The following is a 27,788-nucleotide window of genomic DNA, read 5'->3' as shown; positions in this document are numbered from 1 at the left end:
AAAGATGCGCAGGCTAGATGTATTTGCTGTTCTAAATTGCCCATAGTATTCAGGGATATGTAGCTTCGATGGGTTACAGAGGGATGGGTCCAGGTGGGATGCTTCAAGGGTTGTTGTGTATGTGTTGGGCCGAAGGGCCTGTTTCCACACTATAGATATTCTATGATAATTTATATTTCTAAACAATCTGCACAAAAACATTCTAATGAAAGAAGCAGATACCAATTCAATTGTTAGGTACAAATATAAATTTTTAGTTATGTCTTGTGGTCATTGTATATACTTTATTACAGAGTATATAGTACCTTATATTCTGTGCAGAACTTCTTAACATCACAAAAACTACGTCCTTTGAAGATTACAATGATTTAATAGCATCCCTTGAGTCAGTAGCCACGTGACAGTTCAGTTCTACCTGTCAAGGTGGGACTGTTTTGTAGAGCTAGCTCAATTTCCACCATCTTGCAATCACACTCGAGTAGCAGAGAAATCGTGTACAAATACAAGATTCTGCAGATGCTGACAAATCAATATGAAAACAAAATTACTCATTGGGCCTGTGGCAAAAGATGTGGAGAGAAATGTTTCTTTCATCATAACAAGACAATGTTAAATATTTAACAGGTTTTAAAGTACAGAGACAGGAAAATTAAGAAAGGGGTGGGGAGAGCAAAAGGGAGGGTCACTGACAGGACATAAAAGGGCAAAAATTAAATGACAAAAATGGCAATGCTACAAGACAAAAAGAATTAGTATCCTGAAAAGAAACAACAAACGGATCTTGATGAACACAGCAGGCCAAGCAGCATCAGAGGAGCAGGAAAGCTGACGTTTCAGGTCTGGACCCTTCTTCAGAAATGAGTCCAGCCCCGAAACATCAGCCTTCCTGCTCCTCTGTTGCTGCTTGGCCTGCTGTGATCATCAAGCTCTACACCTTGTTATCTAAGTTTCTCCAGCACCGGCAGTTCCAACTAACTCTGAACAAATGAATCTTGTCTTTATCTCAGCAGCCATACAGGGCTTTGAGTTCAAGAATTTCAGTTCACAGCCACTGTCCCTATGTTTTCAAACAGCCGTTCAGCCATTATTCTGCTGTTGTCATTCAGAACAAAGCATTTGCTGATGACAAAGACCTCACACCTGACAGCAAGCTCAGACTACAGTGCAGCAGTGTTAACTGCATTCCTTTATGAAGCAGAGATGTGAACAACATACCACAGGTGCCTCAAAACCCTCAAGAAATATCACCAGTGGTGCCTCTACAAAATCTTACAAATCCAGTGGCAGGGTAAGCAATCCAGTATCAGTGTCCTCTCTCAGGCTAATGGCCAAAGCACCAAGGCACTGGTTATGGTTCATCTGCTGCAATTGACAGTCTACATTGTCAGCATGCCTGACACAAGACTTCTGAAACGAGCTCTCTCTACTCTAAGCCATACCACTGTAAGTGGTTATCAGAAGGTCAGAGAAACCGTTCAAGAGCATCCTCAAAGTCTCCCTGAGAAAAGTCACAGTCAGTGTCGCATGGGAATCTTTTGCCCAAGGCTGCTCAGACTGGAGAGGAAACATTTGAGAAACTGCCATCCATTCCATCAGTTTCTGACAGACCAGAGATTGCTGCCAGTGTATGAAGGGATTGAATGTTGATGGAGGTAGATGGGTTGCTAATCAAATAGGCCGCTGTATCCTGAATGGTATCAAGCTTCTTTGAGTGTTGCTGGAACTGCATCCATGCAGGCAAGTGGAGAATACCCCCTCACACTTATAACTTGTGCCTCAAAGATGGTGGGCAGACTTTGTGAGGTACTCACTGCAGAATTACCAGCCTTTGATCTGCTGTTATAGCCACAATGTTTCTACAGTTGTTCCAGTTCAGAGACTGTCTCACACACACACACACACACACACACACACACACACACACACACACACACACACACACACACACACACACACACACACACACACACACACACAATGATGTTGGTAGTGGCGGATTTGGTAATGGTGATGCAAGGCGCCCCTTAACCTCTTGGTTTAACACAAAATCTTCTATGCTTCTATTCTTCATCATCACAGCACTTTCTGGGATCATATCTCAAGCCCTTTCAATTGGCTATTATTCCCTCCCAGAAATGAGAGGAGCTTACCTCTGCAGCCTCTGGGAAATAGACTGCATGGTTGAAAACTTTCATTGAGTAGTTCTGTTTTTCTACCCACTTTGGTGTGTTAATTGTAATCCAGTAAATGTATGGATTGGATACCTTTGTTTGCCACTTAATGGGAATTATTCTGTTTCTATCTGACTGCTAATTCACAATACATTGATCAAAAACAATTTAATATTAGAAAGTGTTCATTTGGCAGACAATCGCCTCAAAATATTTTTGACAAAGATAATATAACTCAATGAGCCTATACTTAGACCAAATGAGCTGTACCTGAAGACAAAATAGAGGGGAGCTGCTTTGTTGGCAGAATTGGAGAGACTAAATGGTGTTTTGGATATTAGTTGCAGATCCCTGAATTTGGATTGAAATTAGCCCTTATTAAAAATGAAATAATCTGAGACAGAATTCTGAAACATGTGGAGACCTGTAGCAGCAGATGACAGCTGAGAATTCATTCAGACCCTTCTAAAACTGTTAACAGCTGCTCGGTCTGTTTGCAATTGTCTGCTGTGACTGAGGTTGACTTATCATTTTCTGCCAGAGTTCCAGAATTTTTTTTTAAAATTTATGTTTAGAACAGTAAAGCTGAAGTGTATTTTCTTCTGTTGCCATAACTGGAAGGAAAAAAAAAGTTTTGAAAAATAAGCACAGATGAGGCAAACCATTCGATTCACTAACGCATCCCTACATTGAAATATACAATTCCCTTGCCACAACACTTAACTGCCATTTAAATTATTCCAATGTGTCTATATCCAGCACCCCATACAGAGGTCCCCTCTCGGATATTAATCATTCTTTAAAATGATAAGCTCCCTGCCATCAGCACTGAATTTGCTTTTTACTCATTTTTATCCACATTCCTTTGTCCTATCGTCCCAGCTTATTTTGGAAAAATTACATTGGCTTTAAATTTCCTATTCCACTTAATAACTTACATACTTCTGTAAGTTCACTCTTATCTGCCACTTTTAAACCTGAAGTATCCTAATATCTATTAACTTTACTGACAATAATCTTGGAATAACCGTTTTGATTTGATTTAATTTATTATTGTCACATGCACCTAGGTACAGTGAAAAGTTTTGTTTTTGTATGCAGTACAGGCAGATCATACCATACAAAGTGCATGAGGGTAATAGAACAGAGTGAGGAATACAATGTTACAGCTTCAGAGAAGGTGCACAAAGAGTGAGATCAATTAAATTTGAAATTTGTGACGTCCTTTCAGAGGGCTAATAACAGCGTGGAAGAAGCTGTTCTTAAATATGTTGGCCAGTGTGTTTAAGCTTTTGTATCTTCTGTCTGACAGAAGCGGTTGGAAGAGATTATAACTGATTGGGAGGGGTCTTTGATTATGTTGGTCGCCTTTCCAAGGCAGCAAGAAACATAGATGGAATCAATGGATGGAAGGTTGACTTGCATGATGGACTAGACTGTGCTCATAACTCGCTATAGTTTCTTATGGTCCTGGGCAGAGCAGTTGCCATACCAATTTGTGAGGCAGATAGATAGAATACTTTATATGGTGTATCTATACAAATTGATAAGAGTCTGTATGGACATGCCGAGTTTCCCAGTGGTTGCACAGCCATTAAAATAGGATTTGTTATTGCAGTGTCCCATTAGGTGGGTGAAATACAGAAAGAGGCTCACGCTACCTGCCGAGTTGTTATCTCTTTAGTTGAAGTTGTTCATTCTAAATCTTTTTAGTTATTGTTGTGTGCTTATTTCCTTCCACAAATTCTTTTAGATTCTTTTGTTTCAAAGATTTGATGGATTCCATCCCATGTGAGAATATTTCCTGTCTCAGTAACTGCTTGTGTTTAGAGTATTCAGGTTCTAATAGCTGTGTGTGTGAGTGGTATCTCCTTAACTTTTGCCTGGGCACTTTCCAGTGTTATTAAGGCTGTGCTTGTTAGTAATTTCCCAATTAGTAGGGGAGAAGAGTTTCTTATTTATTTTTTCAAAAGTTTCATGCTTCTGATAACCTCCCCATCAATGCTGTCTGTCTTGCTGACTGTAACAGGAAAACCTCCTGTATACTCCACGAAATATGTGGATTTAAAACTTCATTTTAAAATGGAAGATTTTACTTCATATATTTTCAGTTATATCGAAACCAAAGTGAGCCTGAAGGATGCAACAACCTCCAATGGGTATTACGCCCAGGATAAAATTCTGAGCCCATGCTTGCTTTCAGTTTAATTGATTTACTGTCTTTTATTCTGGCAAAACACCAAGGCTGCTTTCCAAATATACAGAATCAAATATAATTGCGAAATGCAAACTCCTAAGCATGCCTTTTAGAAGTTAGGAATTGCAAAGCATAACTGGAGCCATTCTTCAGTAATTAACTTTAAATATTTTGCATCCTCTGAAACCTGCACTTTATAAAATGGACCTGCATTATTCTCTTGTACGCCATCTCAATATGCATATTCCCATATACAGTCTGCGCACAAAAACAGATATTCTACCTCCTCCATACCTGGGTGGAGGCGGTGGGGGAAGTAATTTGAATTTTAATTGTAAAGAGCGTGTGTGTTGATGTTTTAGGGTGTTATTATTGTCCAAAACAGCAGCGGCAATGTTGTGACTTGAGGGTTAACTTGATCTTGTCTTGGTGCACGTGTGGAAATTTCTCTCGAGGGGAAAATTCCGGCTTACGAAATTTAAATTCAGTTTCAGCGAGATTTCATTTGAAGCCAACCTCAAATTTACAGATTTCCGATGCTTTTTGAAAGTTGCCGTTGACTGGAAAGTGAGGCAATTCACAAGGGCCGATTGAAGGTTACGAGTGCTGATAAATTCCCAGTGCTGGCAGTTGATCTCTTTGATCCGCTGAGAAAGATTTAGCTGAGAGGCTATTTTTTGTACTTGTGAGTTAGTGAACCTCCCAGCTTTTCGGAGCGGTCAATCTGTGGCGACCTGCTGTTGAGAAACCTGCAGGAGGTCTGCATTTGACCACTTGCAGGAGGTGTGTTTTGATGTTGCTAAAACTATCACGTTAGACAGAGAAGAAAGCCTCCTTATCCTGGACCAGATATCTGTGCAATACCCGTTGGGAAATTGACGACTGTCCTCAACTTTCTTTGCGTCTCAGTTCTTTCAGGCTGCTACCAGGAAGATTTCTCGGATTTCCTGTGTAAATATTACATAGACACGGTGATTTGTCAAGTGATGAGATTATTTGCAAGGGTCAGCGGTTAACATCAACTTTGCCTGCACTGATGCTGCTCAGAATGAGCTGTCCCTCAGTTTTGCATCTCTGGTTTCCCGCAAGTGCAGCATGTCATTAACTTCATGCACGTGGCAGTCTGATTCACCAGGATTTGACACAAACTGCGAGGAACATTCCCAGCAATATTAGGAGTTTATGCAGCACCAGGAAATGGCTTTAGCAGGTGTTTTCTACCAGCTCCCTTGATGCTTTTATCCTGAGCTAGTCCGAGCTCCTAACCCTTCTCGGAGGAATGGTTGTTAAGAGACAAAGGGTAGCCAGTAAAAACCTGGGAGACAGCAGCTGTGAGGAATTTGACTAGTGAGGCATGAAAACAATATTAGCCATATCATCACAAGATTTTACTTTCTGTGTAAGGCTGGGATAGTCTTTTCATCATTAAAGAATCAAGGGTTAAGGAGGAAAGCCAGAAAAGTGGAGTTGAGGGTTATTAAATCAGCCATGTTCTCATTGAGCGGTGGACCAAACTGAATGGACTGAATGGCCTCCTCTGCACTTGTGACTAATGGCCGTGCGATAAGCTCCAGCCAAGTGGACAGATCTTTAGGTGCCTTCAGCCCTGTCTAGGTGGAGCTTCCAAAAGGATTGAGGTGTGCTGAGCACTGCACAATACTCTGTAGCAGTGAGGTTCTGGTGCTTCAGGAGAAATAAGGTAACAGATGCACATGCAATCTGTAGATGATTCCAGTGAACAGGAAAACAATGATGAGATCAATAGTTTTTTTTGTTAACCAAAGATCTTAAAGGATGTGGGTCAAAGGCAGGTAAATGGAGTTCGGCCTAAGATCAGCCATAATCTCTCTGAATAGCAGAATAGACTTGAAGGGCTGAATAGCCCACTCCTATACCCATGTTCCATTTCCTGCTCCCTCCCCCATTAATTGTCATGAATATTTTCCATTCATCAGTAAGTGGCTGAAAAGGTGTTTGCTCAGCAACCAAGCAACAGTAAAAAATAATGTGGGTTTTTTTTGTATAATCCAACATAAACATGGCAATGTAATTTGTCAAATGCCATCTTCGGAGATGTATAGTTTTATGACCTACAAAGTTTTTCTGTTCCTTTGCCCGCTACTCCAATACAGGTGCAACTCCAGCACCTTCAGGAGATGGGGAGGCAGGCTGCTCAGATGCCAGCTCTGTTTACTGAGAGGCAATCAGCTCACAATCTCTGGGTGATGGAGTCCAAACACTGCTTCACCTGCACCAGTGCAAGAACAAACTCAACATTGTGGAGCGTGGAATCTGGGGAAGATTGGAAAATCGTGTCAAGTGGAAATCCCCACTCCCATGTCTTCTCTCCCTCCAGGGAACATCCACACTTTATCTCAACCACACCGCAGATTAACATGTTGATCAGTTCAGTGAAGGGCTGTAAGGCCAAAGTTAAGTTGTCCATCATCCATATTTTGGTGCTCGGATTCTGCATGGCTGTGAATTAATTTGATTCACTAGCTTAATGTTAAACGGAGTTGTTTTATTTAATAATGGAGAAAGACAGTTATGCTCCGAAATGTGAACCTGCTCCTAGTTTAGCTGGATTTTTCCACTCTCCCTGCTATTATCATTTGATCACTGCAACAGGTATTGCCACACCATGACAAATCAGCACATATAATGATCAATCCAAGATAACAAAGTGTGGAGCTGGATGAACACAGCAGGCCAAGCAGCATCTCAGCAGCACAAAAGCTGACATTTCGGGCCTAGACCCTTCATCAGAGAGGGGGATGGGGAGACGGTTCTGAAATAAATAGGGAGAGAGGGGGAGGCGGACCGAAGATGGATAGAGGAGAAGATACGTGGAAAGGAGAGTATAGGTGGGGAGGTAGGGAGGGAATAGGTCAGTCCGGGGAGGACGGACATGTCAAGGAGGTGGGATGAGGTTGGTAGGTGGGAAATGGAGGTGCGGCTTGAGATGGGAGGAGGGGATAGGTGAGAGGAAGAACAGGTTAAGGAGGCGGGGACGAGCTGGGCTGGTTTTGTGATGCAGTGGGGGGAGCGGACGAACCGGGCTGGTTTTGGGATGCAGTGGGGTAAGGGGAGATTTTGAAGCTTGTGAAGTCCACATTGATAGAATTGGGCTGCAGAGTTCCCAAGCGGAATATGTGAAGAAGCACAAAAGCTGATGTTTCAGGCCTAGACCCTTCATCAGAGGCTCTGATCAAGCATCTAGGCCCGAAACGTCAGCTTTCATGCTCCTGAGATGCTGCTTGGCCTGCTGTGATCATCCAGCTCCACACTTCGTTAACTGAAACAATCTGTTGATCGTGGCTGTAGAGAATGTTGTTGGGCCATAGTTTGGACAGTCTGAATTTAAATTTTTAGGTTCATCTCATGTTTTATGTGCCGGTGGCAGTCTTTAAAGATTCCCTGCCATTTACCAGTTTTAGATGCAAAAATTAACCCACAATCACAGACATCTTTCTGAAGACGGAGTCACATCAGATGTCAGAGTCAGCAACAGCATCGGCAATGAGTCAGAACATAAGAAGACCAAGGTACAAAACAGTCAGTACCATGATGGGCCCAGCCATTTGGATTAGTCTGGTTTGATAATCCCACAGCTCCTCGATCTACATTGATTTGTCAAGATGGGTTATCAAATGAAGCTATGGTTCCGTGCAAACTGAATCAACATGTCTTCACCAAGCACCCCACCCACGTCCAAAAGGATATCAGTTACTTCAACAAGTTGCCAAACAGGATGCAAAGCAAAAGGTCTCTCAATGAGAACATCAGTAAAAGCATGGATCATGCACAAAAAGTCAGCTACAATGTTCCGGATTGATTGCCAAAACCAAAATGTTCAATGTCTCACACTTTCACAGCACACAAAAACATTTTAAAATAACATTGCAGGAAATAGCATTTATTTTGAACAGGAACTGTGATATTAATGAGAAATGTTTTACTTCACTTTTTTGACTAGGATTTCAATGTGAAATGTGTAGTTGTTTCAAAAAATGTAACTGTTTGATATTTGGTTTAGTGTTGTGAAGAGCCACAGCTTCATGCCATCATTGCAACTCACATTCTACCTGCTTGCCAAGATATTGTCAGCACTCTGATTGGCACGGAAGCAGCAAAGATGTGGCAAGAATTCCACTTTCAAATAATACCTTTAGCAGGAGCTTTAAAGACATGTCATGAGACATCCAGAAAATTCAAGGGCCCTTCCATGCAGAGTGTTGAATCTATAGATTTGATGGTTAGGCATGGCTGATCGCAGTTGTTTGAATTGCTGGGGAGGACAACTCGTAAGAGTATTATTTATTTGCAAGCAACGTCCACAGAAAACAACAGGAGGAGAAATATTCAGAATGTGACCGAGGAGTATTTCTGAACAAAAGGATTTGCACGGCAGAACTGCATTAGTGGATGCACTCATGGTACAGCTGCAATGACAGGGAATGCGAAAGGCTTTATGTCCAATGTACAATATGAAAAATCAACTGTGAGCTTCACTTTGAAGCACAACAGAAGAATTCCTGGGTCTGAAGAGTGATTGCACCCTCAAACACCAACTTATAGAGATTCTATTGGATCAATTTGAGCAACAGGTGGGAAATGAATATACCTTGACCACAAATCAAGTAATGCTTGTTCTGCTGTCATTTTCATTCACCTACCTTTGTGAAATTTGTTCTCTCCCCTGTCCCTTCTCAAGACATTGCTTCAGCCACTTTTGAAATACTGCCTGCAATTCTGGTCTCACTGCTTTTGGAAGGATACTGTGAAACTTGAAAGGGTTTAGTAAAGGTTTACAAGGATGTTGCCAGAGTTGGAGGGTTTGAGCAATAGGGAGAAGTTGCATAGGCTGTGGCTGTTTCCCCTGGAATCTTGGAGGCTGAGGGATAACCTTACAAAGGTTTGTAAAATCATGAGAGGCATGGATAGGGTGAATAATCAAGGTCTTTTTCCAAGGGTGGGGGAGTCCAAAACCAGAGGGTGTAGGTTTAAGGTGAGAGGGGCAAGATTTAAAAGGGATGTAAGGGTCAACTTCTTCATGCAAAGGGCAATACGTGTGTGGAATGAGCTGCCAGAGGAAGTGACACAGGCTGGTACAATTACAACATTTAAAAGACATTTGAATGGATATATGAATAGGAAGGGTTTGGAGGGATATGGGTCAAATGCTGGCAAATAGACCGAAATTAATTTAGGATATATGATTGACATGGACTTGTTGGACCGAAGGGTCTGTTTCAATGCTGTGCGGCTCAATGACTCTGTTCAGCAGAGATTGTGTTTGAAAAGCATGGACCAGGAGCTTTGTGTGGCTCTTTGTAGCTTTGAAGCAAATCTTAAACAGTTAAATTAGTTGATTAAAGCCTCACATTTCACATTGAAATTCTAGTCAAATCAAGTGAAGTAAAATGTTTCTCACTAATAATGTAGTTTCTGTTCAAAAGAGATGTTATTTCTTGCAATGTTAATGCTGATTATATTAAAATGATTTGGTGTGCTGTGAGAAGTACAGGACATTGAAAGTGTGTCACAAGCTGTAAAGGTTTGGGAAAGGCTGCTATAGGTAATGGGATTAATGCACGATAGGAAATTTTTCAAATATAAATGCAGTTTTAGCACTTAAACTGCTCATGTTTAAATTGGATAAGTGGTGCAAACCATTGCAATATCTCGTAATCAGTTACAATGCCATTAGTTATTTTGAGCAGAAACTATTGTAAAGTGTGCACCTCATACATTATTAAGAGATGATTGCTTCCACTTTTGTGGAGCCATACCAGGAATTCCACTGAACAAAACCTGGGCCAAGTTGACTGATCTCTGCTGACAGCATCAGTATCAGAAGTGGAAGTTAATTGTGCATAGCATGGTCTTGTCAATGTGAGAAGATTGCACTGTAACTTGGGAGTAATTGGTATTTGGAAAAAAAACATGAACGGGTTAGCAATAATGTGCACAGTATGCTAGAAATCTTTTCAGTGTCCGTGGTAATTACAGAACAGTTTTTTGCATTTGCTGCAAGTCCTTGCCAGTTTGAGTTTCTTTCAAAATTGGTAATTTTAAGTGATAAGTTTTTTTAAGTTGATATGTTTTGATATCTGTCATTTTAGACAAGTTATTTTCAAGAAAAATACTGCTCTGAATCAGGGACAGTAGGAACTGCTGATTTTTGAGAATCTGAGATAACAAGGTGTAGAGCAGGATGAACACAGCAGGCCAAGCAGCATCAGAGGAGCAGGAAAGCTGATGTTCCGGGTCTGGGCCTTTCTTCAGAAATGCTTGGCCTGCTGTGTTCATCCAGCTCTACACCTGGCTATCTCTGCTCTGAATCAGCTCCGTTTTGATTATTCGAATGCATGATGACAAAGTATACTGGGAACTTCGAGGAAATACTCAGTTATTCCTGGACCACAACAACCATCTCTTCAATTTATATAGCATCTCAAACAATGAAGACATTATCATAACGAAGAAACAAATTACAAGTAGTAGAGGATTGTGAGGAGAGATAATTAAAAGCATTATTAAATGTTTTATGGTGATCTTTTAAAAGCAAAAAAAAACATAAGGACTTAATGGACAAGTTTCAAACAGCAAAGCTAAGATTGCCAAAGACTTGGTCAGTGATATTGAAATAATGTCACTTGCCAGTCAACCTCAGGTATACCTGTACACACAGTTACCCACCGCAGACAGCAGATGGGCCTTTGTGAAAGTAAACCCGCGGAAAATGATTAGCCTGTTTGGAGTCCCCAGTCATGCACTCAGATTTTGAGCGTCAATTGCAGACCTCTTTAACATCACCTTACTACAATGCACAATTTCCCCCATGTTTCAAGAAGACCAGTATCATCCTGGTGCCAAAGAAAAATCAGGCGACATACCTTAATGACTACTGGCTCACCCAGTGTCTCTGACATCCATCGTTATGAAGTTCTTCGAGAGGTTAGTAATAGTACACATCATCTTCAGCCTCCCAGATTGCCTTGATCCTCCACAATTCACCTACTATCCTATTAGGCCCCTGGCGGATGCCATCTCCTTGGGCCTACAGTAATCCCTGGAACATCTGCATAATAAGGACATCTAATTCAGGCTCCTATTTACTAACTTTAGTTCTACCTTCAACAGCATAATGCCAACAAAACCCACCTCCAAACTATGAGACCTAGGACTCTGCTTCCCCCTCTGCAATTGGATGCTCAACTTCCTGACCCACAGACCACAATCAGAAAGGATAGGCAACAGCACCTCCTCCACCACAATAACCCTCAACCCCACTGTCCCGCAAGGCTGAACACTCAGCCCCTTACTATACTCCTTATACACTCCTGACTGGCCAAATTCAGCTCTGACTCCATTTACAAATTTGCTGATGACACTACCATAGTGGGTTCGATTTATTAATTCATTTATTCATTTTGTGGGACATGGGAGTCGCTAGCTGGCCACATTTTTATTGCCTGTCTCTAGTTGCCCTTGAGAAGGTGGTGGTGAGCTGCCTTCTTGAACTGCTGCACACCACCTGCTGTGGATTGACTCACAATGCTATTAGGGAGGAAATTCCAGGATATTGACCCAGTGACAGTGAAGGAACTTTGATATATTTCCAAGCCAGGATGCTGAGTGGCTTTGGGAGGAACTTGAAGGTGATGCTGTTCCCAAATATCTGCCGCCTTTGTCCTTGTAGGTGGAAGTGGTCTTGGGTTTGGAAGATGCTATCTGAGGATCTTTGGTGAATTTCTGCAGTGCATCTTATAGATTGGACAGATTGGTGCTACTGAGCATTGGTACTTGAGGGAGAGATTGCTTGTGGATGTAGTGCTAATCAAGCAGGCTGTTTTGTCCTGGATTATGTCAAGCTTCTTGAGTGTTGTTGGGGCTGCACTCATCCAGGCAAGTGGGGAATATTCCATCACACTGGTTGTGCCTTGAGCTGGTTGACCAGGCTTTGGTGAGTCAGGATGTGTGTTACTCACTGCAATATTCTTAGCTTGTGGCCTGCTGTTGTAGCCAATGTGTTTGGTGATGAGTCCGGTTGAGTTTCTGGTGAGTGATAGTGTTGATAGTGAGAGATCCAGTGATGTCAAAAAACAATGAGATAAAGTACAAGAAGGAGATAGAGAGTTTAGTGACTTGGTGTAAAGACAACAATCTCTCCCATAATGTCAGCAAAGCAAAGGAACTGGTCATCGACTTCAGGAAGTAGAGTGGCGAACACATCCCTGCCAGTGTCAATGCTGAGGTCGAGGTTGAGAGCTTCAAGTTCCTAGGAGTAAATGTTACCAACAATTTATCTTGGTCCATCTACATCAATGCTACAGCCAAGAAGTACACCAATGCCTCCATTTCCTCAGAAGTCTAAGGAGGACTTCATAGACTTACCAGTTTTTGTAGATCACTATTGAAAGCTTCCTGTGCGAATGCATCACAGCTTGGTATGGCAACTGCCCTGCCCAAGATCACAAGAACTTAGAGATTTGTGAACACAGCCCAGTCTATCACAAAAAGCAGCCTTCCTTTAGTTGACTCCGTCTACACTTCATCTCAGGAAAGCAGCCAACACAATCAAAGACCTCTCTCAGCCTGGTTATACTCTCTTCCATCCTCATCCATCAGGCAGAAGGTACAAAAGTTTGAAAACCTGTACCAACAGATTCAAAACAGCTTCTTTCCCTCTGTTATCAGATTTAAGTACAGACCTTTCATATATTTGAATTGATCTTCTCTGTACCTTCTCTGTCATGCTGTAGCTGTCTTCTGCATTCTATTCTATTACCCTGATACACTTATGTAAGGTATAATTTGTCTGGTTAGCATACAGAACGATACTTCTCACATGTGACAATAATAAAACAAATCAAATCAAAAGCTGAAAGACAATGAGAAGGTATGCTCTGTTTCTGGAGTAGCAAAACTGCAAAGAACAGACTGAGATTATGGATGTGGGATATTAGAAGGGACACAAAATGGAATTGAGAGGAAGATTATAATCACTAATGATAAGGTGATACTTGGATAAAGTATAGGGGAAGAGAAGATCGAAGACCTAACCAAATATAATGATGGAGACAAACTGATGGAGAGTATACACAGCAATTTTTGTTTCTGTTTCAGATTTTCATCATCCAAAATATTTTGAATTTTCTTTCTTAAAAGTAAAAAACCCTCTCAGTACCAGAGTTATAATAGGATGCAAACAAAATACATGAAAAATACATAAATCCATAAATACTGGTAAACATACAATGTATTTCCCAGCAAATATGATTAATTATTCAAGGCAAGTAACTGACTTCAATAAATTTGTGTCAATGCAATAATAATAACTCGTGATTTTTTTTTCTTCTTTTATGTCAAATACTTTCTTGCTCATTTGCTCTACATTGTATTGCAGGATTTGCATGTCAAGAAGATGTTAACGAATGCAAAAAAGCTGCATGTTTTCCTGGAGTCCTTTGTTTCAATAATTTTGGATCTTACAAATGTGGAAGTTGCCCACGGAAAATGCAAGGTGATGGCCGATCTTGCAAACGTGAGTATCATATTGTGCTGATTAATTGAAATTCACAAAGAGCTGACATTTTTGTAGGGAGGATGTCATCCAAATTCTTTTGGTTCCTGTAATCACGTTCATGACATAAATGTGAGAGCTGTAACTGTAATTTAGATTGACTGCTGTTTCTTAACCTATCCGATGTATAACATCTGCACAACATCTGCACACAACTTTGAAAGGCTTCTCTGTGCTAACGCTATATGGACAGTGAAAAATTAAATCTATATGCACAAAATTAGCTATTTTTGAGTTTATGAAAGATTGTGGAGGGCTTGTAATTGGTGAATAATTGCTTCCAGTGGTTAATAAATGGATATCTAGGGCTAGAGACTTAACATGCTCATTAGACCAAAAGACACATTAGATAACAAAAGAAAATTTAAGGTAAATCTTCAAGGTCTAACATTTACCCTGCAAGTAGAGGTGTCTGAGAAAATTGCAGGTACAAACTCATGAGCATTACTTCAATTGTAAGGAAAGTGTTTAGACTTTGAGCAGGAATAGTGTCAGGAATCGTCTGGTGAAATCAGACAATTAGGGAGACTGGATATGGGCCGATAAAAGGTAGCTTGTGTTTCACCAATTTGTCAGATGTTTTTAAGCTAATGACAAAGCTTATAAATGTCATGAATCTACATAAATTTTCCAGAAGCATTTGCACATCTGATTTACAATCTAATTTACAAGGTCTATGCTCAGAATAGATGAAATATTGGTAATGAATTGAAGAATGCCTGAGAAGTAGGCAAAAGAAATCACAATGTGTGGACTGTTGTCAGAGCAGGTCAGCTATAAGTAGAGTACCACTGAGTTAGTGTCAGCAGCCCTGTTGCTTATAATTTAAATGAATGACTCAGAGGATGTGGTTTTAATATCTTCATTTTGTATATGATGCCAACAAAGTTGTGTTGGCTAATGATGCTAATCGGGTGCAATAAGCAGAAAAGAGAAAATCTGTAAAGGTTAGCTCAGTAAGCAGATATTGGCAGCCGGAGTTTTAACTCAAATTATTACAAAGCCATGAAATTTGAAAGTGTTGAGCACAAAATTGATTGCTATGATTAGTCAGACTTTATAATTATTCTGTCATGCTAATGCAAGGTTGGTGAAAGGTAAATGAAGTGAACTTCTTTCTTGTCTAGTAGTTTTATTTTCTGGTTTAATGGGATTATTATTGTATTGAAAAGAGTTGTAATGGGTTTGTAGCTCAGTCATTAAAACAATTTACTCATGTTTATACCAATGAAGGAAGGAAAATGTTCGGATGTTTGTTTACAAATGTGTTTTATGAGTAAAAGAAGTTGATTTTCAATCTGTGTCTAACCTTTTTGAGACTGCCTTGGAAGCATTAAGTTCAGTTTTGGTCTCTGTCTTGCAGAAAGAATATTGAGGCAGTCTAAAGGGGAGTGTGAGGATGCTTCTTAAATGTCATGGACAAGAGGGAAGGGTGAATAGAATTATTTTATGGTCTGCCGGCTCTGTCCATAACCGAGTGATTATATTTTTTATACATAATTTTGTTTTCCCTTTCAAAATAAGCCATAGTGTTATCTTCAAATCTTCTGTTTATGAAGTCCAATTTTTGAATGATCCACAATAAACTATCTTTAACGTTAAAACAAGCTTTATTCAGGTATCCACACTGAGGAGATGCATTTTCACAACATGAAATCATTTAAGGAAGAAACAGAAAAATAGGAAATTAAAAAGAGACCAATTTCAATTATGACTTCTTTTTTAAAATAAGAGGCATTAATTCACATGAATCAATATTTGAAACAAATGGAGTACAACGGTGGAAGTGTGAGATTATGCACTTTGATTAGAAGAATAGATGTATGGACTATATTGCAATTGAGGAGAAATTCAAAAGTCTTTGGAGAGGGTTCAGAGGAGGTTTACCAGGATGCTGCCTGGACTGGAGGGCTTATCTTATGAAGAGAGGTTGACTGAGCTCGGTCTCTTTTCATTGGAGAAAAGGAGGAGGAGAGGGGACCTAATTGAGGTATACAAGATAATGAGAGGCATAGATAGAGTCGATAGCCAGAGACTATTTCCCAGGGCAGAAATGGCTAGCACGAGGGGTCATAGTTTTAAGCTGGTTGGTGGAAAGTATAGAGGGGATGTCAGAGGCAGGTTCTTTACGCAGAGAGTTGTGAGAGCATGGAATGCGTTGCCGGCAGCAGTTGTGGAAGCAAGGTCATTGGGGTCATTTAAGAGACTGCTGGACATGCATATGGTCACAGAAATTTGAGGGTGCATCCATGAGGATCAATGGTCGGCACAACATTGTGGGCTGAAGGGCCTGTTCTGTGCTGTACTGTTCTATGTTCTATGTTCTATGTTCTAGAGTGCAAAGAGACTTGGAAGTTCTAGTCCGGGATTCTCTCAAGGTAAACTTGCAGGTTGAGTCAGTAGTTAGGAAGGCAAATGCAGCTTTGGCATTTATTTTGCGAGGACTTGAATATAAAAGCAGGGATGTACTTCTGAGGCTCTATAAGGCTCTGGTCAGGCCACATTTGGAGTATTGTATGCGGTTTTGTGCTCCATATTTCAGGAAAGATGTAATGACCCTAGATTGGGTTCAGAGACGGTTCACGAGAATGGTCCCAGGAATGAAAACCTTAACATATGAGGAACATTTGAGCACTCTAGGTCTATACTCAATGGATTTTAGAAGGATGAGGGAGTATATAATTGAAACTTTCAGTATACTGAACGACTTGGACAGAGTGTATGTTGGGAAGACTTTTCCACTGGTGGAAGAGACCAGGACCTGAGTGCACAGCCTTAGAGTTAGGGGAAGACCTTTTAGAATGGAGATAAGGAGAAACTTTTTTTAGCCAGAGGGTGGTGAATCTATGGAATTCATTGCCACAGAAGGCTGTAGAAGCCAGGTCATTGAGTATATTTAAGATGGAGATTGATAGGTTCCTGATTTTCAAGGGAATCAAGGGTTATGGGGAAAAGCAGGAGAATGGGCTGGTGGAACTTATCAGCCATGATTGAATGGCGGAGCAGATTCGATGGACTGGCCTAACTTCTGGTCCTATGTCTAACAGTCTTATAGCGTTATGTTCAGTGAAGTTTCTTGTAGTTCGTTGATCTGACAGAGCTTGGTTGCATTTGAAAGTGTAGTATTATGATTCCTGTACACTGGCCGTTAGTTCATTTTTCAATGGAGAAGCTTTCTTTCTGGAAATCAGGATTCCAAAGAGTTTGACGCCAAACTCGGTCTTTAGCTGAAACTAGAGCTGCTTCTTGTCATTTAAATATTAAAAACGCAGTCTGTGAGAAGAGTTCAGAGCTGTAGAATTAAAGCTGTTCAGAAGCTAGAAATTTCAGTTACGTGGCAAGATTCTGAGAGGGTTTTGGTATCTTTTTTCAAAACCATCATGTGTTATAGGGGACAGCTGTGAGACTGTTTGCACCATTTCAGCCACAATGATTTTCAGTGGTTTCTTTTGTTCGCAGCTGACTGATGCAGATACACTGTCTGTTGCTGTTTGGTATGAGTTTTACTGCAATGTTTATACATCTGGGAGATGTGGCATTCCAAAGAATTGACAAGAAATTAGTATGTCAAATGACAGATTTGAGAATAGCAGACCTTTTTAAAGGAAGTCAAAGAAAATAATGGATCCAGGAGTTCATAGAAACATAGAAGATAGGAGCAGGAAGAGGCCATTCAGCCTTTCAAGCCTGCTCTGCGATTCTTCATGGTCATGGCTGATCGTCTAACTCAACAGCCTAATCCTGCTTTCTCCCCATAACCTTTGACCCCATTCGCTTCAGGTGCTATACCTAGCCACCTCTTGAATATGTTCAGTGTTTTAGCATCAACCAGTTCCTGTGGTAATGAATACCATGGGTTCACCAGTCTTTAGGTGAAGAAATGTCTCTTCACTTCCGTCCTAAATGGTCTACTTCAAATCCTCAGACTGGGACCCCTGGTTCTGGACACAACTTCCATCAGGAACATCATCTCTGCATCCATTCTGTCTAGTCCTGTCAAAATTTTATAAGTCATTAAGAGATCCCCCCTCATTTGTCTGAACTCTAGCAAAATCAATCCCAACCTAGTCCATCTCTCCTCATACGTCAGACCCACCATCCCTGGAATCAGCCTGGTAAACCTTTGCTGCACTCCCTCAAGCAAGATCATTCTTTCTCTGAAAAGGAGACCAAAATTACACACAATATTCCAGGTGTGTTCTCACCAAGGCCCTGTACAACTGCAACAACACTTCCCTGCTCCCGTACTCCAAACCATTCGCAATGAAGGCCAATATGCCATTTGCCTTCTTTACTGCCTGGTGCACCTGCATGCTTACCTTCAGCAACTGGTGCACAAGGCCACTTAGGTCCCTCTGCACATTCCCCTCTCCCAATTCACATCCATTCAGGTAGTAATCTGCCTTCTTGTTTTTGTTTCTGAAATGAATAACCTCATATTTATCCACATTATACTGCATCTGCCATTGATTTGACTACTCACTCAACCTGTTGAGATCATGCTGAAGGATCTCTGCATCTTCGTCATAGTTCACCCTCCCACCCAACTTGGTATCATCTGCCAACTTTGAGAAATTACATTTTGTTCCCTCATCCAAATCATTAACATATATTGGCAATAGCTGGGGTCCCAGCACCAATTCTTGTGGCATCCCACTAGTTACTGCCTGCCGGCTTGAAAGGACCCGTTAATTCCTACTCTTTGTTTCCTGTCTGCCAATCAGCTTTCTATCCCTCTCAATTCACTTCCCTCTACCCAATGCACTTTAATCTTGCACAATAATATCTTACGTGGGACTTTAAAACACTTTCTGAAGTCCAAATATACCACATCATCTGGCTCCCCCATATCAGCTCTATTTGTTATATCTTCATAGAATTCCAACAGATTTGTCAAGCATGATTTCCCCTTCATAAATCCATGCTAACTCTGTCTGATCCTGTCTCTGCTTTCTAAATGCTCCGCTATCAAGTCCTTGATAATGGATTTGAGAATTTTCCCCACTGATGATGTTGGGCTTTCTGGGCCATAATTCTCTGTTTTCTCTGTACTTCCCTGTTTGAATATTGGAATGGCAATAGCTACCCTCCAATCTGCAGGGAGAGTAGCTAATGTCTCTTTTCCACTGGACACTTAAAATTAATTTTGGGTGAGAATTGGCGTGAAAGAAATTTTCAAGGCTAGAGGTATCAACGTCCTAATGCTGAGTTCTTTGGTCACTCCCATTCATGTCATCTTAGTTTGAAAACCTGTCATCTTCTTCTCATTCTTGGAAGAGCTCATTTTGTGCAGCCCCTCATATCCTTCAGCTGAACCTCCAGGTAAAGAGTGAGAGTGCTCAGGTGCAGCTTCTGTAAAACTCTTCTCCATTGCTGTGGTTCTGTACTCTTCAAAATCCTTACGCTACTGCTCTCTTGTACCCCAAATCACACATTTATCAACTACAGACATTGTCCTCTTCTGCTGGACACACAAGCCCTTGGTATCAGTTATAATCCTCTCCTTACAGGACAAGAGTGTACACAACTTTGGAGGGGTACGGAGATTCAGGGTTGGGGGGAATAGTGGTAGAGATTTTATTGACAATTTCTTTGAAAGCAAATTGGCAATCCATGTAATTCCTGTCATCTGGAAAGGAAGCCCTGTTCCAAAAGGCTGCAGATATCAGAAATGATCTGCAGTAAATGCCCCAGTTTTCTGAGCCAATAATGCTCAAATAAGAGAGGAAGCCTTCAGCGCTGCAAAAAAAGGTCTAGCCTCCATGGAACTGTACCTCTGTCTATCACTTCTGCCTTGAGAAACAGCATATCAATGAAGCAAAAACAGTTTGTGCTCCTGCTTCTGATGCTGGAGCTGTTCCTACGGCCAGTGATACCCTTTTTGTCAGGTACAATGTCGAGCTGCATGAGATGCCCCCATGTTGCACCATGGAAGCATAGCAGAAAGGAAGCTGTGAAGTTCAAGAGAAGAAAAGTGACTCCAAGAAGCTGGCAATTTCCTGTTGAACAGCCTCTTATCTGACCATGACTCTTCAGTTTCACTGATCAAAGACTTCCCAGATCGTCAGTTTGACTAAAGAAACATCTCACTGCCGTACCTAGCCTCAGTGATCCTTTTGAATTATACAGAACTTGGGAACTTGATCCAAGTGCATAAAAATTCAAATTAAAACAGAGCTAGTATAATAAATTCTTTGCCCAACAGCTCCATAGGGGCTCCTGGCTTGCCTTCAAATCTGCTTTGCTGAAACTAAGGAGAGGCCATCTGACCCAGTGTTGACTTTAGAGGATTTATCTCTCCACAGGCACCCAGACTGTTTGCATGGGAAAACTAGGTACCTTACAGAAAGAGCAGGTGACTTTATTTTTATAAGTTAGGAAGGAAGTTCTAGCAGCTAATTTACAGAGATTGACAGACTTATGGAGACAATTCTGTTATCTTTAACAGTGAGTCATTATGAAAATCCATTAGAAGTGGAGGCAAAGGATTTAATGCATAATAATTAATGGTTTATCCCATATAACATAACACTTCGTTGAATCGTATAATCCCTACATTGTGGAAACAGGCCATTCAGACCATCAAGTCTACACTGACTCCCCTAAAAGCATCCCGAAAAGACCCACTCCTGTTCAATCCCTGTAACCCTACATTTCCCATGGCCAATCCACCTAACCTGCACCTTCATGGACATTATGGGCAATTTAGCTTGACCAATCCACTTAACCTGCATATCTTTAGACTTTGAACATTTTGTTCAGTATTGTTCACTGAACAGTGGCATGAAAGAAAATTGATACAATTCCCCTTGGGCTGTAGAGTATGTGAAAGCTTTCAAACATTTCTAAATATAGGTGATGTCTTCCCTTGAGATAGACCTGGTTATTTCATCCAAAAGTCCTGTTGTTAGATTCTGTAAGAAAGATCTGCCTGAATTTAATCCAGCTGAAGTGGTCTCACCAACAGCCCTGATATCAGGCAGGGTTGGGAGGGTGAGGTGTGCAAATTTAATTTGGTGGCCAGTTGACGTATTGGCATAATTTCATCCAAGTACTAGTGCAGTCCTAACAATTTACAGGGACAAACCGCAAACCATCTATATTTTTCTTCTTATCTGTGTCACCGACAATTTGTGCTATTGTTGAAAATCGTACAAAAAGTCAATTTCCTGCAAGTTAGAATACCTTGCGATGCTTTTCAAATTCTTTCTTACCCTGCGATCAGGTTGACCCAGTACCTAATGTACTATTTGAGTTTTCTCTTACTTGCTACTTGAAGGTTTCAGCTTGCTGATATTTTAAAAATGTAATATTTTAAGAGCTATAGCACACATCTGTTATATCTGTGATGCCAGCCTTGTTTAAATAAGCAGATCCAAGTTAGCCTCACTCCAATATACTCCTATTTCCTCAGTGTTCATTGACTTGGCAATAATAATTGCCAGCCTAAGCCAGTCTCGTCACTAGTTTCTCAATATTCTGGACGACATGCTGGGTTTTTTTTTCAACAAATTTATTCTGATTATACCTTAGTGAAGCAGAGTGCCCAGCATTGTGGAACCTGCCCACTTTTCAATCTCCATGCTTTTTACGGAATGAAATGGCCCAGATTGTACAAAATGAGAATAAAGGCAATAGGATCAGAAGTAGTTCCATTCAATCTGAGGCTGCTGCACCATTCAGTAAGATCATAGCTGATCTTCCATATCAGTTACACCTTTCCACACAATCCCCATATCCCTTGAACTTCATACTGTCCAAAATGTATACATTTCTTTTGTAAATTACTCAACAATATGGGGAGGCAGCGGCCTAGTGGTATTATTGCTAGACTATTAATCCAGAGAGCCAGATAGTGTTCTGGGGACCCAGGTTTGAATCGTACCACAGCACATGGTGGAATTTGAATTCAATAAGAGAAAAATCTGGAACTAAGAATCTAATGATAACCGTGAATCCGTTGTCGATTGTTGGGAAAACCAATCCGGTTCATTAATGTCCTTTAGGAAAGGAAGCTGCCATCCTTACCTGGTCTGGCCTACATTTGACTCCAGACCCACAGCAGTGTGGTTGACTCTAAACTGCGCTCTGGGTAATTAGGGATGGACAATAAATGCTGCCTAGCCAGTGGACGTCCTCATCCTGTGAATGAATAAAGAAAAAAAAAACAAGCTGACATTTTATTTCACCAGGCGGTTCAGTTGAAAATTGTCCCAACGATGTCCTACCCTTGTGATTTATTTGCTTTGAGTAAAGATGTTTCTAAGAAAATCGTACCTCCTGTTCTTTTATTACTGGCAGGGGAGGCGCATTGTTCTTGTTTTCCTTTGCGAAATCTTGTTGGATAAAGTATCCTAGTATAAATATTTATGATGGAAACTGCCTACATGAAGATATCACATGGTAATTACACCCTTCCATCTGAGGAATTTTTTAAATATTAGGCAGCTCGGCTTCTACTACAGAGGAGCCCCTTTTCTCCAGTCTTTTCTGTTGCTCAATCTGTTGTAAATTTTATTATTTACCAATACTAGAAAGTATTACAAAGAATTGAGATTTGAATATATGATTTTACAGCAGGATCTGAATTACATCAGCACATCTCTGGTGTAATACTTCCCGATGCACTAATCCTGCTTCATTCAAGACCCAATTCCCGATGTGCATTTCTAGAGAAATGCAGTGTTGAGACTAGTGGGCTTATTCAAAGTTTGACACTAGTTTACTCTATCTAACATTGTTAAAGGGGAAAGAAAGCAATCATTTAATATTTTATATCTGGAATGAGCAGATTGCCTTATGAGGAAAGGCGAGCCAAGCTTAGCCTGTATCCTCTGGAGTACAGAAGAGCCAGAGTTGACTTAACTGAAAGGTTTAAGATCCTGGGGGACTTGACCAGGTGGATGTTGAAAGAATGCTTCCTCTTGTGGGACAATCTACATCTAGGGCCATAGTTTTAAAAATAAAGGGTCACCCATTTAAAAAAAAAGGCAGGGAAATGTTTTCTTCTCTCAGAACATGGTGAGTCTTTGGAGTACCCTTCCTTAAAACACAGTGGATGCAGAATGTTAAAATATTTTTAAGGTAGGTAGATTCTCGATTACCAAGGGGATGAAAGATTATAGGGGGCATGCAGAAATGTGGAATTGAGGTCAAAATCAGATCAGCAATGATCTCATTCAGTGGTGGCGCAGGCTCAAAGGGACAAGTGACTTACTCTTGTTCCATCCATTTAAAATAAGGGGCCTCTTTTTTTCCTGGGTGTGGAGTACGTTTTGGTGCCCAGTTGGTGCCACATCATCAGTTGGTCCCACATCAATTTTAATTGAGGGAAAATGCATCACGGCAATGGATTTTGGAATCAATAGAATGTGGACGTTAGACCAGGTTAGAACAGGTCTCTTGTCAGTACATTTCCTTTGGATAGTCAGGGTGCTACTTTGGAGAGGGAAGGCACCCCTTTGGATCTGTTACTCTTTAGAGAGTGAAAAATAGACATGTTTATGTATAAAAATTGCATTGTAATGGACCTTTGCATGCAGTTTGTGAGGTAAGTGTGCAATCTATGAAAATATTTACATTTAAGGAACAGGATGTTTTAGGGATTCACTGCATTTAACTGTTCCAAAATATTAATTTGATTCAATTCCAAGTCACAATGAACTTGTGCAAGGTTTTCAGTAGGTCAGCCAGGACAGTTTGGGGGGGTCCCAGAAGCCATAGAAGAGTGGAACAGCTCTGCACAATGAGGGTTGTAGGTGTATCCACAGTATTTTTATGAAAGAAATTCCAGGATTTTCACACAGCAACAATGAAGGATGGCCATGTAGTTCCAAGCCAGGAAGGTGTGTGGCTTGAAGGTGGCTGTGTCCCCATATTTGCTGCCCCTATGTGGTATATGTGACAGATTTGAAAGGTTGTGTCATGGATCCTTGGTGAGTTACTGCAGTAAACCTTGTAAATGGCAAACACTGCTGCCACTATGTATTGGTGCTAAAGGAATTGAATGTTAGAGATTTTGGATAATGTGCCAGTCAAACAGGTTTCTTTGTCCTGGGTTAGTGTCAAATTTCTTGAGCATTGTTGGAGCTGTACCATTTCAGACAAGTGGAGATTGTTCTATGTTCTGAGGAAGGGTCACCGGACCCAAAACATTAATTCTGTTTTCTCCTCTACACATGCTGCCAGACCTGCTGAGCTTTTCCAGCAACTTTATTATTGTTCAATATTGTATAGCACTTCAGACGTATACCTTCTGGATGATGGACAGGTACTGGGGAGAGAGAGAGAGAGCTGCAGAATGCCCAGCCTTAGAGCTGCTCTTTTAACCATCGTGCTTATAGCTAGTCTACTCCTATTTCTGGTCAAAGAGCACCTCAGGATGTTGTTGAGGGTATTTTAGCAAAATCTTCAGTATTATTGCTGGAATGTAATAGCCAGTACTTCCACCTGTTTCCTGTTATCACATGGAGTGAATCGAATGGCTGGAGACTGACATCTGTGATGTTGGTAACCTCATAAAGTGGCCCGGGTGGATCATCTACTTGACACTTCCGGCTAAAGTTTGTTGCAAATGCTTCCGCTTTGTTTTTAACTGATTTGTTTGTCTACCCCATTATTAAGGCAACCTCTACTTCCAGTGATTTGTACGATTGTCCGCTATCATTCATGACTAGAACACGGAACATTGAACATGGAACAGTACAGCACATTACAGGCCCTTCGGCTCGCGATGTTGTGCCAAACCTGTGCTTTATGCTGTTTGACATGCAAGTAGCCCTGTGGTGTAGCTTCACCCGGTTGACACCTCATTTTTCATTAAAACAGGGTTATTCACCTCGCTTGAAGATAACAGTATAGTGGGTAATATTTCAGGGCACGTGGTTGTAGCTTGTGTTTCAGTGTGATTCTGCTGCAGTTGATAGCCCAGGGCACCTACTGGATGTTCAGTCTTGAGTTGCTAGAACTCAAAGCAGTGAAATCTTTTACAAATCAGAGACATGGAACAAGGAAGGTGGCAACAGTTTGCGTTACATTTTGTATTTTTATGCATATTTTGACAGTATTCAGCTTCATTGACATTGCTCACAACTTGCAAGCACTTTTCCTATAGACCAGCCTCACCCTGAATGTCTCAGGGCCCAACTGCAAACAACACTCATAACAAATGACAAATTTGTCCTCTGGCCACAGAATTTTGATCCTACCCAATAATTGCACTTATATTTAAAGAATGGAGAGATCAGTACTCCTTATCTTAAAAATAAATTAGGATAAGAAGCAATGCACAAATGAGACCAAAAGACATAGGAAAAAAAGTAGGCCATTCAGTCCATTGAGTCTGTTCTGCCAGTCTATGCGATCGTGGCTGATTTGCTCATCCTCAAATTCACTTTCCTCCCTTTTTCACATAATCTCTAACTCCCTTACTAAGTAAAAATCAGTCTGTCTCAGCCTTGAACACAATTAATGACCCAGCTCGACATCTTTCTACAGTAAAGAATTCCACAGTTCTACCACGCACTGAGAGAAATAATTTCAACTCAGCTCTATCTTAAAAAAGACAATTCCTTAATTTGAGATTATGCCCTCTGGTCCTCAACTCTTCCGCATGGAGAAATAACCTTTCTGCATCTGTCCTGTCAAATCTCCTAAGAACTTTGTGTGTTTCAATAAAGTCGCCTCACATTATTCTAAATTCCAATAAGTCCATGCCCACCGTACTCAACTCCCTTTAAGCCACCCCCCACTACACCAGTTTCAGACTAGTAAACCTGCATAAACTGCCTCTAATGTCATTGTACCTTTCCTTAGAAAAAAAGGAACCCAAAACCATTCACAGTATTCTAGCTGTGGTCTGACTACTACCTTGTATGCTTTTAGCAAAACCTCCCTATTTTTTATACTCCGTTCCCTTTGAAATAAAGGCCAGTGTCTTCATTTGCCTACCCTATTATCTGCTGAATTTAAACGCTAGCCATTTGTGTTTCATGCACAAGGATTCTCAGAGCCTTCAATGTTGTATCTTTCTTCATTTGAATTATATTCAGCTCTTTTGTTCTTCTTGCCAAAGCGCATAACCTCATGTTTTCCTACAATATTGTTCCAAGTTTTTGCCCACTCACTGTCTCTACTCCTCTGCAGAATCTCTGTGTCATCCTCAACACTTGCCTTCCCACCTTGTTTTGTATCATCCATGAATTTGGCTATTGTACATTCACCTTCCTCGTTAGGGACTAAGTACAGGAATAGACTGCTGATTGCAATTTTCAGGTCCAAGTCGACAAAGCCTGTGACGCATTCTTTCTGCCAATTTGTATCAAGTATGAATGGTCTAACCAGTACAGGGACTAACTGCTGATGTCCGCTCAGAAAACGGATCAGGATGTGTTTCGTTTGGTTATGTTGGGCTGACTGGGATCTGCAAAGCACGTGGTAGTGGTGATTCTCTGTGTGCACTCCTCTGCAGTTTATAAGGAATTTCCAGATTGGCAGTAAAGGCTAACTCCTCATTGTGCTGTCACCTCAAGCTCTGTGAAAGCCCAGGTTTATTGTTTTAATGTTTGGGGACCATGCTGTCTCACAGTCTGATATTTAGAGTTTCCAACTTTACTTCAGCTCTGTTTGTTTTCTTTAGATAAGGAGAAATGAAAAGCTCTGTAGAAACTCACAATTGAAAATAGCCAAAACAAGCAAACAAAATAATTAAAACCAAACAACAACATAACAAGCCATAATATCACAGCATGATGTTATGCTGACATTTTTTTCCAAGTCTCAACACAACAGTAAAATTGAATCATGTGGTCCTTACAAAAATGATTCATTCTTCATTTCAGTGACTCCATCATTAAATGTCTAATATGTAACTCAACCGGTATCCATTTCAAGCACTCCTACGTCAGGTATAGTTCAACCAAGGATACTTTCCTTGCCAAATATCTTTATAATTTCTGTAGGAAAAATTGGCCATGTGTGCCATTTGTAACCTCAGTGTTCACAAGCAATTAATTGACAGACTGGTTCAAACAATTTAATGCAGTGATGTGTAGTAAGGACAACTTTCATTTCAAGTTAGATTTGAAATCGGCGAAGAAGGGATGGTACAGGAACACAATGTACACTCAGACCCAATGCAGAATGATGATAATTCTGTCAACCTGAGCTAGATTGGAATTCTAGCCTAAAGCTAAAAGTACAGGCAACTAAAATCAGTGGTGCATGACTAGCCCTGCTTTTTTTATTTTCCACCAGTTGTCAACCTTCCTCTCCTGAAAGCATTAATTCCTGAAGAAAGCCAGTCAGCAGCCCTCAGTTACTTCAACCACAGATCATACAGCACGGAATCAGACCCTTCAGTCCAACCAGCTCATGCCAGCATAATCCCAAACTAAATTAGCCCCGTCTGCCTGCTCATGGCCCATATCCCTCCAAATCCTTTCTATTCACATACTTATCTAAGTGTCTTTTAAACTTTATAACTGTGCTGGCTTCCGCCACTTCCTCAGGAAGTTCATTCCATCCACAAAAAACACTGTAAAAAATATTTGTCCCTCATGTAATTTTCAAATCTCTCTCTTCTCCCCTTAAATATACACCCCCTAGCCTCGAAATCCTCCATCCTAGGGAAAAATCACCTCCCATCAACCATATCTCCACCCCTCATGATTTTATAAACCACAATAAGGTCACCTCTCAAACTCCTATGATCCAGTGAAATAAACTGCAGTGAGTGTTGGCAGCTATGTGGTCAAGGAGACTGTCAGAACCTAGCCACCCTGTCTTCTTTGAAAAGAAACAGCTCCATGTTGGACCTAAAACATGAAGT

General features: G+C 40.8%; 1 protein-coding gene across 5 annotated transcripts in view; it reads left to right on the top strand.

Moving 5' to 3' along the window:
- LOC125454026 (von Willebrand factor D and EGF domain-containing protein-like) overlaps positions 1 to 27,788 on the top strand; it is a 304,266-nt gene that overhangs the window by 202,661 nt on the left and 73,817 nt on the right. For all 5 annotated transcript variants that reach the window (XM_059647440.1, XM_059647438.1, XM_059647437.1 and 2 more), the window contains one exon: positions 13,784 to 13,921. In XM_059647440.1, coding sequence (XP_059503423.1) covers positions 13,784 to 13,921 — 138 coding nt within the window. The remainder of the gene's footprint in view (positions 1 to 13,783; positions 13,922 to 27,788) is intronic.

Source organism: Stegostoma tigrinum, chromosome 7 (assembly GCF_030684315.1).
Source record: "Stegostoma tigrinum isolate sSteTig4 chromosome 7, sSteTig4.hap1, whole genome shotgun sequence".
In the NCBI taxonomy this organism is placed as follows: domain Eukaryota; kingdom Metazoa; phylum Chordata; class Chondrichthyes; order Orectolobiformes; family Stegostomatidae; genus Stegostoma; species Stegostoma tigrinum.
This window is presented reverse-complemented; position numbering and strand designations above follow the sequence as displayed.